This window comes from Alosa pseudoharengus, unplaced genomic scaffold, assembly GCF_046254945.1.
Source record: "Alosa pseudoharengus isolate Yale_2024_CS ecotype anadromous, Long Island Sound unplaced genomic scaffold, YU_APseudo_1.1 YU_APseudo_1.1_scf_5, whole genome shotgun sequence".
NCBI lineage: Eukaryota > Metazoa > Chordata > Actinopteri > Clupeiformes > Clupeidae > Alosa > Alosa pseudoharengus.
Window position 1 is genome coordinate 398,823 of NW_027468837.1, and position 17,975 is coordinate 416,797.

Genomic DNA, 17,975 nt, shown 5'->3' on the forward strand with positions numbered 1-17,975 from the left:
ACCATTGTTTAAGCAACTATAATGTCAGTCCTAGACTATGGTGACATTGTGTACAGTATATGCTTCCACACTGAAATAACTTGATGCAGTTAGCCACAGTTCACTACGTTTAATAACTGGGGATGGGTTTAGAACTCATCACTGTAAACTATACCAAAATCTAGGATAGTCTTCCCTCTATGATAGGAGGGAAAAACACTGCCTCCTGGGAAAGTTACCTTTTTACCTGACTTCTCTTCTGAACATGAAATCAATCTGCCACAATACACGTTCACAGGGATTTATATCTCTTCAAACTCCTCAAATTAAATCTGAATTTGGTAAATTAGCTTTTACATTTTTTGCATCTAATACATGGAACAAATTGCAAGAATTATTAAAATTAGAAAATTAGACCAATTCAAGGGTATGATTGATGATATGGCTGTTGTACAATGTTCTTGCTTTGACTTATAATAAACCTTTTATATCATTATTATTATTTATATTATATATTTTCATTGTTCTTGTTTTGTTATTTTGATTATTGTTGTTGTCTGTTCTGTAAACTCGGGGCACTGCTGTAAAGGAGCTCGATGCTCAATCAATTTCTCCCTGAATAAAAACTGGTTGTTGAAGATGATGATGATGAATGTACCAATTTAAGTTTAATTTCACTGCTGGTTACGTCCCTGGAAGTCATAGGTCAATTAAGCCTTTCTAGACCCACTCTCAATCTTAACTGTGATTTGAGAAGCGGTCTGTCTAGTGAAAACTTACAATGCTCAAAAAACAGGAAATTTTTTAGGGAAGAATAATTTTATTGCTCATAAGAAAGATCATAAAGAAAGCTACACACCAACTTCTGCACCCTGTTCAAGATTGCAGGTAAATTGTTTCAAAAACACTTTTAACACCATTCAAGTTCTCACTCATAGTGCATGTAACTCCCACATCCATACACTGTTGAATCTTAGGCATACAAGGAAAGGTCATTTTCATTATTTAAGTTTCTCATGGATGCTTCAACATATCTCACTCATCAAGATGGAGAGAACATATGTGTCACCTTAAGAAGATAATTAGAAGACATCATGTAATTTCCCCACAAAACCCTTTCCTTCAAGTGAAAAGATAGGGATTGCTATGGAAGATTTCACATATCACTCAAGGAGACAATTGCATGTCTTTGCAAAACAACTTTAGTCTTACAAAAGCAAAACAAATTTCTCTGTTCACTCAATGAAAGACACATCTGTAGAACTGGCATTACAGTCAAAGTTCAATGACAATGATGAAAAATAATAAAAAACATAAAATCGAAATTCCCATCTTAGAAATTACCCTATCATCCAATCTTGGAAATATTCTAATTTTTATCAAGACATGAACATGAATCCAGAATCTGATGGGTTTTTTTCAGTGTCCCAGGAGCCCTGTGCCTGAAACAAACAAACAATCAAACAAAAGGGAAAAATAAGTAATGTTCAGTAAGTGGAATTACCCAAACGTAGTCCTAATGTAAATCTAAATAGAGATGGTTCGTCCCAAAATGTTGATTCTGTCCTTATCCACTTGGCCTGTATTAAATGTTTTGGAGGAAAGGGCATTTACCTAAAAGATACACTCCAGTCATTGATTAACCGCCACTACTACCTTATCTTAGCCTGGCGGGCCATCCTATATCATTGAAATGTATAGTCTGGAATCGAATCATTCACCTGCTTAATCCAAGGGGCGGGCAGAGAATTGTCTTTCAAACTGCCTAGGCATGCAATAGGCCAGCGCTACGACCATATCCGTATCCGGTCGGCAAAACGGCAAATACATCCTTCTTCGAAAGGAATGACTTAAGTGCATTGTGTTGCTCTACTTTCAAAGAAAAGCACAAGTCCAACTCCTCCAAAGTTGACGCCAACGCCGATTCAAACAACCGCTCTTCGTTCGCCATAGCCACCTTCCTTGTTGTTCACCGTCGCAGGATGTCGTTATCCTGTTAAGCCCGCCTTAAGACTCTCTAACGAAATAGAGCGCTGTGATTGGAGAACATCCATGGTGTTAAGCCAATAGAAATTCCTATGGTTCGATACTAGACGTACAGGCTGAGCAAATTAATTTGCCGCCGCTAGGGTGCGTCTAGATTTCTAGGCTAACCTTATCTTAGTTGTTGAGTTTTTTCATGAAAACAATCCATTCATGGCCATGAAACAGTTTGTATGCATCTCTACTCCCTCTGCCTTATCTCCGATGTGGGGAGCTAATAGCGTCTCTGAATTGACGTCACAGAAATGAGCGACACTGTGGACTAGGGCTGTCACTTTACGTTCGAAAATCAATTGCACAATCGATTGGACCAAACAACACAAGTTTCGAAAACTAGGGAATCGATTTTAACCAAATATGTACACTATTAATTTTAAAATTAAACAAAAAGGATAGATGTAACAAAATTCACAAACAAAAATATAAGAATATAAAAGAATTGCGAAAGCTAAAAAGAAAATTCCCACCAATTTTACGCACCGGAAACAGCTGTTTCAATCAGCTACTGTGCTGCTCGTGTTTTGCCAAAGAATGGAGGACAACGCGATCAACCTGTGCGACATGAGAGAGACGAGTGATAGGCCCTAATAACTTGAGGAGTTCGATGTGGAAGTACTTCGGATTTTTGGTATATCAAACTATGGAGAAGAACAAAACGGTAGGCTATGCAAACTGTGCAATCGAGTTCTACGTAGGCGAAATTTTTTGACATTTCTAATCGTAAACACAGACACAGCTACAAAGGTCAAAATCCCTGTGCACAGCTCTTCTCTCCAGGTGCTGATGGTGTGCAGTATAACTATTGAAAAGTCAAAAGAGTAGACCTGAACCTGATGAAGCAACTTGCGAAATGCGTTGTTCATGCCAAATAAAGTCAGCAAAATATACCCTCCAGTGTGCGATGTATACTACTCTACAGACACAGCTACGTTGAAGACTGCAGTAATGTTTGTCACTGATGTCAAGGCAAGTCAAGTCAAATGTATTTATATAGCACATTTCAAAGCAATAGCATTGCACCAAAGTGCTTTACATAAAATAATAATAATAATACAAATAATAATAATAATAATAAAAATAATAATAATAACAATGATACATATACATACATATAAACAAATAAAAAGGTGAGGGAGTCAGGGAGTGTTAAAAGCTAGGGAGAAGAGGTAGGTCTTTAGGTTGGATTTAAAAATACTAATAGTGGGGCAGGATTTCACAACATCAGGAAGGCTATTCCAAAGCTGGGGAGCATAGACAGAGAAAGCTCTGTCACCTTTGGATTTAAGAGAGGCAGAAGGAACACAAAGAAGACACTGGGAAGATGATCGAAGAGGTCTAGGAGGACAGTAAGGAATTAAAAGATCACATAAATACTGAGGTGCTAAACCATGTAAAGCTTTGAAAACAAACAGAAGAATTTTAAAATTAATTCTTTGTTCCACAGGAAGCCAGTGCAGTTTAGCCAACACAGGTGAAATGTGGTCACGTTTCTTAGATCCAGTCAGTAATCTGGCTGCAGCATTTTGGACCAGCTGGAGTCTGTTTAGAGTAGATTTAGTTACACCTACATACAGTGAGTTGCAATAATCAAGCCTAGAGGAAATAAAGGCATGTATAATGATTTCTAAATCACTGTAGGAGAGAGAAGACTTGAGCTTTGCTATTGTCCTAAGTTGGTAAAAACTTCCCTTGACAACGCTGTTGACTTGCTTATTAAAAGTCAGAGAAGAGTGTAGGAAAACACCTAGGTTCTTGACCACACTGTGATGGTTAACAGACAGAGGGCCAAGAGACTTGCTCACATTGTTGACAGAATTTGGTGGTCCAAAAATGATTACTTCAGTTTTACCGTCATTTAGCTGTAAAAAGTTGTTAGCCATCCAATTCTTAATGTCATTAAGACAAAGAAGAAGGTTTGTCAATGAGCAGGAATTTTCAGGGGCCACCGGTATATAAAATTGGGTATCATCTGCGTAGCAGTGGTAACGAATATTGAATTGATTGAAAATGGAGCCCAGGGGAAGCATGTATAAAGAAAATAATAGAGGCCCTAAAATAGAACCCTGGGGGACACCACACTTAATGGGAGAAGATGACGAAGAAGCATTGCCTAAATGCACTGAAAAAGATCTATCAGTTAGGTAAGATCTGAACCAATTTAATACAGTGCCTTGCAGACCAACTTCAACACCCAGGCGTTTTAAAAGGATCTTGTGGTCAATGGTGTCAAAAGTAGCACTAAGATCTAACAGGACCAATAGGGCACACGAGCCAGAGTCAACAGAGAGCAATAGATCATGATGTAATGGCAGTCCACTCGGCTTATTGTTTTTCGAGAATGTTGCACTCCTGTTTGTCATTGTGCACGAAACTTCACGCCAATAAATCATCAGAAATATTGCTGCCTTGCGTCTAAAAGCACCCTCTTTACGGTCGTCCTAATGCCTGTTAGTTGATTGTGGATTGGCCTATATTTGCCATTGAAAATGGAAACGTTTTTAGACATGAAAAATCGATTTTACAATCGATTCAATGAACATTTATGTCTCAAAAATCGAACAGGATTTTTTCACAAAGTGACAGCCCTACTGTGGACACTCGGACAACTCAGGGATTAAAGTGAAAAAAGAATCGTTTGACTGAACTTTTTTCAGGCCATATGTCATACGTTGTTCATATCTACCTATAGAGATAGCACCCCTTTCGCCGTCGCGACCTATTGGTTTTTAATGTACAAAAAGATGCAAACAGAAAAGTAAAGGGAGTATTCGCCTTATTCACACAGCAGCCATTGTTTAAACCAAAACGAGGCTACAGGGTACACTTACTATATAATTAATGCCCCCTACAGGTAAATGCATAGAACATAACAATCCTATGATTTGTGTACCCTGTAGCCTCGTTTTAGCCGCCAATGGCCGCCATGTGAATAAGGCGAATTGCGAGGGTTCTTGATTGAGATTGAGTTTTCCTGATGAACAAAACAATATTTCAGTACCATCCCTGACCATTGCCGACTAGCCATTGCTGTTCTATTCTACTGCAGCAATATTGTAGAAAGGCTTTAACTTACACACTTATTTAATTACTTCAGGCTCATTTTTTTCTTGTTAATATTGTGATGAACGTAATGATGTAATTGATTGCCTGCTCACGTGGGGAGGAATGTGTATTGATTGAGCGATGAGAGACACCTGTAGAGGAAGAAGTTTAAAAAGAGTACAGGGTGCTTGGTGAGAAAAAAGAAAGAAAGGAGAGGGCAGACAACTGAAGACGGGCAGAGATGAGGTGTTAGCGTGGACATAGTTAGTTGCTATATGGACAGGACATCTAAAGTGATGCTATTGACCTAAATCGGAAGGCAAGAATCAACGTGGGACGCTATATTTTTTGTGACTCTTTTTTGTGGGTATCCGGGACGCCGGTGCTCGCGGACTGAACATACAACCATACGGGAGGGTCTCGAAGGCTGCCGGACAAGGGAAGTGGCGATTGTTTAAACCGTGTTTCATGAATTGTGTGCGTGTGTGTGTGTGTGTGTGTGTGTAGTGTGTGTGTTTTGGGAGGGGAGGGACAACTACTATGATTGAGTAGGCTAGGTTATTGGAAAATCGCGGGGTGGTTCTTTGGGGATGTTTTTAGGATGTGTTGATTATTTCATTATTACTTGGAATGCCTAATTATTACGTAGTTCAGACCCGGACTCCTGCTGACTGGCTTCAATCTAGTATTTTTATAAATGAATTATCATTAATAAACAGATTTACTTATACTAACTTTGTCTGTGCTGGTTTTGTGTGGAACTTTGGACGAGAACCGGACCATACCGGTAAAAAAAAGTGGTGGCAGCTTTTTGATAACCAGCTGTTACATTACAATATGCAATTCAACACCAAGTAAAATCTACAAAATCAAGTTTGCAAGACTTCCCATTTCCTCATCAAAGTAACGAATCAGAACATTCGAGATATTGCTGCCTTATCCGCATTTAATGAAAACATGGTAGTTTTGGCTTTTACAGACAACTCAGTTTTCCAATGAGCAGCAATACTATGTGTGCTCATGCAGGAGGTCTGCACTTTTGATAAACGGTAATCTGGAGAGGGCACTTTTGTCTTCAGCAACAGGTCGTATAAGGTTGACGGTTGCGATATGGTGAGGGACAGGTCGTGTTGCGATATGAAAGAACATGCGTAGCCTACTTTCTGAGGGCAAAAACGGTCAGCCATAGATAAACTTAGCTCTGTCGTGGTGGCAGTTGCACCAGGTAGGGAAGATGTCCTGAAGTGCATGAACGTTAACATTATATGGCGGTCTTCTGATTGGTGGCGTGCTAAAACTTTTTCCTATTGCATCCATAAATAATTTTCTTGCAGCAAACCGCGCAAAAGCAACCCCCTGGCACTTTAATTTCTTTACACCATGGCTTGTAGTTCTCCCCCGTTTCCAACAGCCAAGCCCATCTCCATTTATTTTCTTTAACTGTATTGTCTATGACATGTGTGCCTTCCCTTAGCAACAACGCATCCTTGACAGCTAGTTGCCTTGCCAAATAGACGCACACAAATCATGACGCCAATATGCGAGGTTCTGGTAGGCCTACTGGTTATGGTTTTGTGCTATAAATGAATAATATTTTATAGCAAAGTTTTAAGTTGACTATTTTAATTGCATGGTTATTTTTTGTGTGTAGCCTAGGCCTAATATAAGTAAAATAGGCTACAACTGTCTGTGCGTCACAAACACGACTGACCCCCTTACTCAACAGTTCGCGATGATGACTGATATATATATATATATTTTTTTTAATGTTAACACGCTCAGTCAAAACCTTCCGTCGCAAATTGTGAAACACATTGTTGGACATGTCATAACAGACGGGATAATAAATTGCATAGGCTACGGTTTATATTGCGTCTTTACACATGTTAGTTGCATTGATTAAAAACTGTAACAATAATAGGCTACATCGGGTGGCATAGCAGGCTATCTGTTCAAGTCATAGGTGACACCCAAAATGAATGACCTCCCCTGACAAGAGTTCGCGATAGTAGGCAATGTAGAAATTGTCTACATTGATGCACGGAAAGAACACAGTACGCTTATCTCCGAATTCGCACATAGACCTCACAATGTAGGGCTACCATATCCAAAAAAGTTAAACGGATTGGCTAACCTCATCAGCTGTCTCGATTGTGTCACTATAATCCAACTTTTAGACCGTTAGTCGTCCAGACGTGTTTTTTTTTTTAAGCAAACGCCCCAGGTCAATGAGACAAGCGTATAGGCATAAACATAAATGGCTGACGTATCTTCTTTAGCGGTCACTGAATGAGACACAGAAAGTTCTCAAGAACACTAGGTCTTTAAAGATTTAACAAAACACACATTAATTCATCGGACCCCCCCCCCTCCTATTTTTTTTCTCATCGGATCTGCATCGATCTCAAATGTGCCATTTGTATTATCAAATTGACGGAAATCCGTCGCACGATGGAGAACTTTAATCCTTGGACAACTTCATGCAGAAAGACACTTGAAACAGCATAGAGATCAGGGGCTGTATTCACAAAGAATCTTAAAGAGGTGATAGAATGGTTGAACAGAGCATTTTACCTTGTTCTGTGATGTTAACACAGAAGGTTCAGTGGCCACTTCGTTCGCGCTTTCTGTGATTCACACAGCTGTGTGAAATGTATTACAACTTTTCGCCACAAGGTGGCAGCTTAAGTCTGCTGTAGCATTGCCGGTAAACAGGGCAGCGGACTGCATTCAGAGGCGTTGGAAGCGGCAGTGTGATTGATACTGTAAACCATTGGTTCCCAAAGACTGGGTTGTGACCCACAGGTGGGTTGCAGGAGATTTTATTTGGGTCGCCAGCATAGCCTAGTGACAATTTATGTTGTCTAATAAAGCTAGTACAGCTAGATTAGGCTACAGTATGGCGCATTATCGTTCATCTTTCGGCTATTTCGCAAAAAGCCTCTTGTTCTAATATTTATTCATTTCATATTCTTACCAACACCAATAAATAGGCTACAATATAACGACTTGAGTTATTTGCCGTTTACATCGCAATTGTCCACGGTGTTATGGATCCATTTTTCTGCAACGCAACATAGACAACAACATCTATCTTTAGAAATACAGGAGCAGCTTACTATGCTTAAGAGTGATGACTGCATAGCATGCCAGAATATCCCCAAACTCTCAGATGTAAAATTGATCTTTTCGGTAGGTTAATCATTTCCAACTTCCCAAGCTGATGATGCTCAAAATGCAACACAACCGTGTCCAAAGCATGATGAGGACAACCTGAGGTTGTGTGTACAAAACTGAGCTAGAATTTAACAGCTTTGAAAATATTTAACATTGTTTCATCAGGGGTGTGATTGGCAAAGGTAAAAAATATACGTAGCACGGAGGGATTTTGAAAAATAACCCCTTAAATGATGACATCTGATGACTTTTATGGGAAGTATTGATACATTGAGATACATTTCAATGAAACACTTTCAATGAAATCCACTAGTAAAATGAATACACTAGCCTACTTGCGGCGTGATATTCGGAAAGATGTGAAGCACAAAACCCGTCGTCATTGTCAGCGACCTGTTATAGCCTACATAACAGTGGCCTATGTCATACAGAAATATAACCTACCTCTGACCGATAGACCCCCCCCCCCCCTAAAAAAAACTCAGCGGATCTATACGAATTGCGTGGGTCTCACTTTCAAGTCGAAAAAAACGGAATTCTGTTTAAAAACGGAAGAATCACACCCCTGTTTCATGAGTGTAATTGAAATTGCAGGATTGTGGGGGAGTCAAACCCTATAATAGTAGTGGGCCAGACCTAGTAGGTGCTAAATATCTATCCAACCACTTAGATATGGCACTGTAGAATGGTTATAGAAAAGTTTGAGAACCCAGTGTTTCCCATACATTAACTAATATGTGGCGGGGCGCCACAAAATCAAAATCGGCCGCCACACATTAATATTCTATGTTTAATTTAATTTAAATTAAATATAAGATCAAATCCTTGCATTGCCATTGAGCTGCGCTTTTTATGCACACAGCCTTTCCTTGCCCCGCCCTCTCTTGTAGCCCGCTGCCCCTCCTCTGCATGTGCATTTAACAAAATATTCACGATTGTTGAAGGACTGTTGTTGCCACATAGAAGAATTGCATAGAAGACGTCTGGCTAAATTGCTATTAAATCCGCTTAGCATCGTGACCATGCTGCGCAAATTTGTTCAAAACTGTTGCATTGAAGTTAACTCTGCTAAGGTCTTATCACAACATAGTATTCAATAATTTATTGCCATGTCAACATAGTTGATTGGAATTTGTCTTGGTGCAATTACAGTTAAAAATACAAGACAATACACAAGACAATACATACACAGGAAACATACAGAACATGAAAGACAATCACATAGACAAGCATTTGCAATTGTAACACAGTAGGCTACATGTAAGAGACTAAACTAAGTTATGCAATCAAGCAGTATCTCAAAGCTAACGAATTTAGCATGATTAGCCTACTTACAGCTGCTTGTCAATTTCGTTGAAGGGCTCATTTTATTGACTCTGACACTGAATGTTTGCAAAATCCCGATGTAAATGGAAAAGTGTTTTCCAAATTACAAAAGTGCTTGTCCCAAGGAGAAGTACGAACCTTTATTTAAACTATGTAGAAAACGTTATGAATTGCATCCACACATCAGCAGCCTTTTAACTGTGTTACAATTGCAAGGGTTCCCTCACGAACGTCTTAAAGTGACAGGCACTCAATTAGACATACCAAGACGATCTTAATACCCCCCCCCCCCCTTGTCCAAATCAGCTACCGGCACAAATTGAATCCAATTCTGTGGGAAACACTGGAACCTGTGGCCTCGGCCTGTAGTCGCGATAGTCTGTCATTTTTAAAAAGTGGGTCCCCAGAAAAAAGGTTTGGGAAACACTCCTGTAAGCTACAGAACGATACTAAAGATCACCTCGTTGAAGTCATACAGTAGACTAGGCTAAATCAGAGCCTACTTTTTTTTTTTTATCAAAATGGGGCCAGAAATGATGGCCTTTGGCGAACAGTTTAGGCCTACTCAAAATGAGTAAAACCAAAAACTTTTGCCTTTCCACTTTGCGCAGTAATTTCATTAATTCCAATTGGAGGAAAGAAAGACACATGCAGTTTTCTTGTTTAATTAATTTGGTAGTCTTAGGCTATAAGCCTAATGCAAAACCATTTTCTGATATTTTGTATAGATAGACACCATTGTGTACAGTATATGCTTCCACACTGAAATCACTTGATGCAGTTAGCCACAGTTCACTACGTTTTATAACTGGGGATGGGTTTAGAACTCATCACTGTAAACTATGCCAAAATCTAGGACAAAAAATATCAAAACCAAGGTGTCTTTTCTCCTCACACACATGCAGCTTTTAACCTACAGCTGTTGTGATAAGTAGTGAGTAGCGATGTCCAGTTGATTTGCTGACTTGCACCTCTCAAGTTTGTGTTGCTAACCTACCAAGGCTATGAAACCCATACTGTTGGGTTTAAGGACATTTCCCAAATAAGCTACACAATTTAATGCTAAACCTTTACATCTTGAGAGTTCCTTCTAGGTAACTATCCCGTTAGCTCACGCGTCATGTCTATCATTAGTGTTTGCAGTGCTTTTGAACATCTATTTTACCTAATGACATAGAAAAACTAGTTCAATGACAGAGAGTAGCCTAGTCTCATTACTTGAAGGAAAATCACCAGCAAACATTCAGCGATCCCCGAGACAGGAAGTATCAAGTGCTATGCTATGGAGGCCTACCCAGGTCAATTACAGCCAGTGACGATTTGTCAATCAAGAGAACAGAGAAATGCATGGAGGCATGGCAGAGGAAAATGGATTTAGAAAAATATATTTAATTTTGGTGAAAACTCGAAAGTTTTCTCCGGTTGTTCTTCACAAACTTTGGATCAGACTTAACCTCACACAAGTTATCAATCAGATTTTGTTAGTTTCAAAAGCATTTCACCATCACATCTAATTGAAATGGGTGGTGAAGCCGCTAAACTAATCCTAATATCTGTATCTAATCAAATCTAATGTTGTTTGACATGAAATTTGCTGTTAGTGCCATGTGTCTGACGTAGCATCGAGCTGCCATGGCAACTCTGACGTCATTGCTGCTTGCCGCTATATTATCCATCTTTCTTCCACCATGGGAGTTTGTATAAGTAAGTATAAGTATATATATTCTTTTGATCCCGTGAGGGAAATTTGGTCTCTGCATTTATCCCAATCCGTGAATTAGTGAAACAGACACAGCACACAGTGTACACCCATCAACAGCGGCGCTCGGGGAGCAGTGAGGGGTTAGGTGCCTTGCTCAAGAGCACTTCAGCCGTACCTACTGATCGGGGTTCGAACCGGCAACCCTCCGTCACATGGTAAGGAAATGACTGATTTACAGGCTGGACTAAGTATAAGTATATAAGTATATATACTCTTTTGATCCCGTGAGGGAAATTTGGTCTCTGCATTTATCCCAATCCGTGAATTAGTGAAACAGACACAGCACACAGTGTACACACAGTGAGGTGAAGCACACACTAATCCCTGCGCAGTGAGCAGCGGTGCTCGGGGAGCAGTGAGGGGTTAGGTGCCTTGCTCAAGGTCACTTCAGCCATACCTACTGGTCGGGGTTCGAACTGGCAACCCTCTGGTTATAGGTCCGAAGTGCTAACCAGTAGGCCACGGCTTCAGTGATATCAATACCTGTGGCTAATTAGATAAAAGGTGCAACTGTCCTGAAATAAAAGGGGTTCACAAATATTTTGGCAGGCTCAGTGAGGGAGCTGAGGCCTAGTTTCCCTCGTACGTCAAGCCACATGTGAGTCTGGAAAACTTGGCATTGGAACTTTATGTTTATTTGGATTAATCAAAACCGGCCGAAGGCTAACTTATAATATTAAATAATTAAATAACTAATTGTCTAACTCCACAGTTACTCCACTAGCCACTTAGAGCTTTGGCCCTTGTTCTCCGTTGGAATTCTTAGACCAAGCCTAATTCTATGACGTCAATTTCTATCATATTGGATCTTATTGAAAACATGAAATATAGGGCTGTAACGATACACCAACCTCACAATTCGGTTTGTATCACAATTTTTGACCCACGGTTCGATACGAATCTCGATTTTTCTTTTCTTTTTTTTTGGGGGGGGGGGGGGCTAGACATTTTATTAAATAACATTTTAATAGCCTCCCTTAGAACACCAGAGGATTACAATATAATATATCTATTATTTTATATCCTGATATAAAAATATTTTTCTGAATGACTGATATTTATGACAGCACACTATGCAGATTAGCCTATACCCTAGGCCTACTATTTTTTATTACTAACTGTACCTCTTTAATTCAGCTGTCTGGTTGAAGCCTGGACATATTGTAAACAAAGTAGCATAGTTGGCTAGCTTAGCCTATCATAGTCTACTGATTGGACTGTTCAGTTTCCCCATGTGTGTTTAAGTTTCAAGGTAATACTTGTTCTCCTTGGGACAGGCCCTTTTGGGAAACGTTGGTATTGAGATGATCAGTCAACTTCAATGCAAGAGTTTTAAACAAATATGTGCAGCATGCTAATGATGCTAAGCGGATTTAATAGTAATTTAGCTAGTCGTCTTCTATGCGTCCTTGCTTTCACGATTGTCAATGTTTTATTTAAGTTGCGCGTGTTCATTGAGCAGGAGAGGGAGGGAGAGTGAGAGTGAGAGAGCGGGGCAAGGAGAGGGGGTTTACTTCTATACTGTTAGGTAAAGTTGCACACATAGTCTACAATGAAAGCAAGGAGAGGTATGAAATTATTATTTATTACAGTGCATGAAAATGCACTGTACTGTTCTTCCAAGGCTTCTTCTTCTTCTTCTTCTTCTTCTTCTTCTTACGCAGTTAATGCAGCTTCAACCGTTTAACGTAGAAACTTCATTCAAACTATGTTACGTAGGTCTTACTTAGGATATGTGGGCTATGTATTTTTCAGCTTTGTAACTTTTATACTTTTTAAACTTATAATTAAAAACTACTCAAAATTTCCCTATAGACTAAACATGGGCTGATGACATCACAATAGAGCCGTTAAGCAATTAGAATCCTATGCCAGGTGTTCCGGCCACCTGGATCAACTGCCAGTCTCAGGCTTTAAGCATACAAACTGGCTCTATTAAAGGTGCGATTTGTAGGATTGTTACCCAACGTTCTGTAGGCCAAAATCAAAACACTGGTGAACGTTCTCAAGACTACCAGACGCGAGCCTCTTCTGGGTTGCCAGATGTAATGAAGACTTAGCTAACGTTAGTTGACCTGCAGCTGCTTTAACGTTTCTCCAACCATGACCCAGCTACACATTACGGAAACAGTGAAAACAAAAAATACCTCTCTAACCAACGTAACATATTTAGCTGAAGTTAGCGATGCAGATGAAGTTTAGCCTAGGCTACCTGTTGTGGAGAAATATGGCCAGCTCTGCGTCAGACTTGATATTCTTCGTTTGACGAAAACATCACCATATCAGGAAGCTCCTCCGATGTCCACTTAATTTGTTTCTTGTTTTAATTTTGGAAATGTGCCTGCCTCTCATAGGCGTTCATGACTACAACTGACAGCTGTTGACAGTTTGGCAACCCAAATAGGAGGACGCGCTAGCCCATTATTAATAAGCTATTCTAGAATTAATCGTTCAAATCATAAACGAAAATTCCAAGAAATTCCGCCCCGTAACTCATTTTTTTTCATGGGTTTTACGGGGTTAGAGTAATGTTGTCAAATAAGCCATTACTTCAATTCATCGTGTTTCCTTACTCTCTGACAACATATGGTGATCATTTTTGGAATGGTTAGTTTATTTTCCATTATTTCCTACATACTGGACCTTTAAGACTACACACCCTGTTCAACTGCTTCCTCTGCCAAAAACTGTTTCAAAATAAAAGTCCTCACTACAATATTTCACTGTTAAACAATTTAACCCTTTAAACTACTGAACTTTTTAACTGTTCAGCCATTGTAACTGTTACTTGTCATCAACTATGACTCCTACCCACTGTAGCTAGTTAGCATGGATAGCATAGTTAGCATGTTAACATTGTTAGCATTTTTTAACAAAACTGCTAAAATGATTACCTAAGTTAGCTAAGTAATATGGTTAGCATAGTTAGCATTGCTAGCATGCTTGTTAGCATAGTAAGCATAACTGCTATCATAAAACATTATCTGCTCATCCCTCCCTGCCTCCTTCGACCCCCTCCAATTTGCTTACAGAGCCAACAGGTCTACAGAGGATGCCATCTCAAACCTCATGCACACCACCTTAACTCACCTGGAGGAGGGGAATGGAAATGATGTGAGGATGCTGGATTTAGTTCAGCATTCAACACGATAGTACCTCTCACCTTGGTCACAAAGATGAAGGCCTTAGGACTTAGGACCACCCTGTGTCACTGGATATTTGACTTCCTCACCAACCGTTCACAAGTAGTTAGAGTGGGGGGTCTGACATCTGACTCATTAACCATCAGCACTGGTGCTCCCCAAGGCTGTGTTTTGAGTCCACTGCTGTACAACATCTACACACATGACTGCAAAGCCAACAGTAGTCATACCTCCATCATCAAGTTTGCAGATGACACAGTGATCTTGGGCCTGATTAGTAACAACAATGAACAGCTCTACTTGGATCAGGCTGATGAGGTGGCACAGTGGTGTCAATCTAACAGCTTGACACTGAATATCACTAAAACCAAGGAAATGGTAGTGGATTACAGAAGGCAGCAGCAGAACTACAGTTACACCCCACTAATGATCAGCGGGCAACCTGTAGAGAGAGTAACAAGTTTTAAATACCTTGGTGTCCACATTACTGAAGACTTAACATGGACTGTTAACACTCAATATGTTCTGAAGAAGTCCAGACAACGACTCTACTTCCTTCGTCAGCTAAGGAAATTCAAAGTTTCTACATCCATCATGAAGGCCTTCTACACTTCAGCGGTTGAGAGTGTTCTAACTGGTAGCATCATCACCTGGTATGGGAACTCCACAGTTAGAGATTGTAGTACTCTGCAGAGAGTAGTGTGCTCAGCTGAACGTACTATAATAACTCAACTCCCTGCTCTACAAGATATCTATTCCAGAAGAGTACTCCTAAGAGCCCAAAAGATTCTAAAGGACTTCTCATCCTAACAATGGATTATTCCTACCGCTGAAATCAAGAAGACGCCTATGTAGTCACAAAGCCAGAACTGAGAGACTCAGGAGAAGTTTTTATCCCCAGGCCATCCGAACTCTGAACTCACACTATACTGACTTTTAGCACTTTTACATCCCTCTCCCTATGCTACAGACCTTTTATTTATTTTCTTATTTCATCACACGTCAAAAGACACACACACACATCTGACTTTCTCCAACTTTTGCACATCTCCATAGAACTTTTTATTTATTATTTTTGATTTATCTTCCATCTATCTACCCATGTCCTTGATTGCCTAGCCACCCCCCACCCCACCCCCATCCCCAACACACACACAAAAAAACACACACACTTACATCATCACTGTCATCACCTCACATACATACAGCACACTGCTTGCTACAGTAAGCCTCCTCTACATACTTGCTGCACACTGCCCCCCCTCCCTACATACACAGCACATTGTCTTCAGGATCTTCTCCAACACACATCCTCTACATACTTACAGCACACTGCCCCCACCTACCCACACACACTACACACAGACACACAGTCACTGCTCCACTCCCCTCCCGCCCACACACACATCTTCACTGTCATCAATCACATACATCATACATACAGTACTATGCTTGCAATAGTAAGTCCCTTCACCATACTTGCAGTACACTCCCCCCCCCCCTCCCCTACATACACAGCACATTATTTCATCAGGAAGCTTCTCCAACACACATCCCCAACATACTTACAGCACACTGACCCCCCCCCCCCCCCCCCCCAATACACAGCACATTGTCTCATGAGGAAGCTTCTCCAACACACATATTGCACACTGCCCTCTCCCCACATACACAGCACACTATCCCATCTCCCTTGTCATCCCCCCAACACACACACCAAGACCCCTGGCAGTTGGGTTAGCCCCTTGAGCCATGGATATGCCCAAGGTTTCTTCCTTGGTAAGTTAGTTTTTACTTGCCCCTGTTGCTCTTGGGTGCTCCTTGTTGCCCCCCCCCCCCCCCCATCCCAATCCTCCCCCACCTTTCTTATGCAGCCCTTGCCACTTAATCTACTAAACCCCTCTTCTACTGCACTTTTTACCCCCCCCCCCCATAAATGCACAAATAGGCTGACACCAGACATAATTTCACTGCATTTCTTACTTCCAGTAACTATATGCATGTGACAATAAACGTCCTTGTATCCTTGTTAAAAATGATTAGCTAAGTCACATGGTTAACATAGTTAACATGCTAGTTAGCATAGTTAGCATAACTACTAAAAATGATTAGCTAGGTTAGCTAAGTCACATGGTTAACATAGTTAGCATTTTAACATTGTTAGCATGCTAGTTAGCATAGTAACTTGGTTAACATTATTATCTTTGTTAACATAGTTAGCATAACTGCTAGCAAACATTAGAGCCATTCCAACTGTCAGTTATCGTCAACTATCTACCTAAATAATTTAACCATTTAAACTATCCACCTATGTAACTGTTCAGTCATTCCAACTATATTAAACCTCATCTACCTAACCAATATAGTTTGTTTTTACTCTGTATGATATTTTACATAATATTTTTGCATTTTCATGCACTGTATTTCCTTCAGGAAATGCTTTTCTAGTTTGTTTTTGCTGTTTTCAAATATCTCAATCTTAATGTATGCCATCTCAACATGGAGTAACCATTGACTGTACATGGGGATTACGAACATTAGACAGTCAGTACAGTTATGATGTGATAAAGCAACGTAAGTTAACGTTAAGGTAATGTGAAGCATGGACCTTATCAACCTGTCATGTTAATGTGCCAGCGTTGCATTTTTTCTAACGTTAACGATAAAGACACCTCCATTAGAGCTACTTCTGTGATGGTAGGTCGGTAGCATAGACTATAAAAAATAGATCGGTAGGTCGGTGGTTGTAGACTGCATGTGAATGATCGATAATTGAAAAGCCTGCATTTAACACTACGCCAAGAACCAGTCACTTCCCAGCGATATCGGTGAACATTTGAGAAAGAAACACCTTAGTTTGTCATCTAACGTCCATGATCTGTCATACTGATAACGTTATTTTTCAAGCTGACGCAAGTTAATAACATTCACACCGCATATTTAAATGTGTAGTTAACATTAGGTGGGCTGTGAAGTTTATTGCACACATATATTTAATTAATTGGTATTACTAGTGGTGTTGAGTGCTTGATTAGATGCTTTGTAATGTTGTAAAATTGTCTGACTAACTTTATTGTAACTTTCCTTTTTTGCAGATGAGGTATGGGTGATGGCTGAATGTACTGGAGGTGGCGGCAAGGTGGTCTCCATGGTCTACATCGGTATGCCTACATGAAGTGGTTTGGCTGGGGTGGTCTGAGGTGGCATGTCCTCCCCCTTTCTCCAAGTCCCCTGACATCCATCTCCCTGACATCATCACCCACTGTCACTCAATCAACCTGAAGCCCCTTATACATGGGACATTGCACAGCACCACTACGTTCTGAAAACACATGGCTTTCAATAACTTACGTGGCACCAAGAAAGGTCTGCCGCTGCTCTGAACCTTCTGTTAATGTGACATTATTCATACTTGAGGCTGTACACATCACTTTGTTTCTATTTTCTTTATTGATGTAACCCAAACTTCAACTTTCTGTATGCCCCTGAACTCACACAAATTG

At 40.2% G+C, this 17,975-nt stretch overlaps 1 protein-coding gene across 4 annotated transcripts in view; it reads right to left on the reverse strand.

The window, feature by feature from the left end:
• Positions 1-735: 735 nt before the first annotated feature.
• usp48 (ubiquitin specific peptidase 48) overlaps positions 736-17,975 on the reverse strand; it is a 253,629-nt gene continuing 236,389 nt past the window's right edge. For 2 of the 4 annotated variants that reach the window (XM_076268712.1, XM_076268713.1), the window contains one exon: positions 736-1,421. In XM_076268712.1, the coding sequence (XP_076124827.1) occupies positions 1,399-1,421 (23 nt within the window). In that variant the 3' untranslated portion in view covers positions 736-1,398. The remainder of the gene's footprint in view (positions 1,422-17,975) is intronic. The other 2 variants (XM_076268710.1, XM_076268711.1) reach the window with 2 other exon arrangements.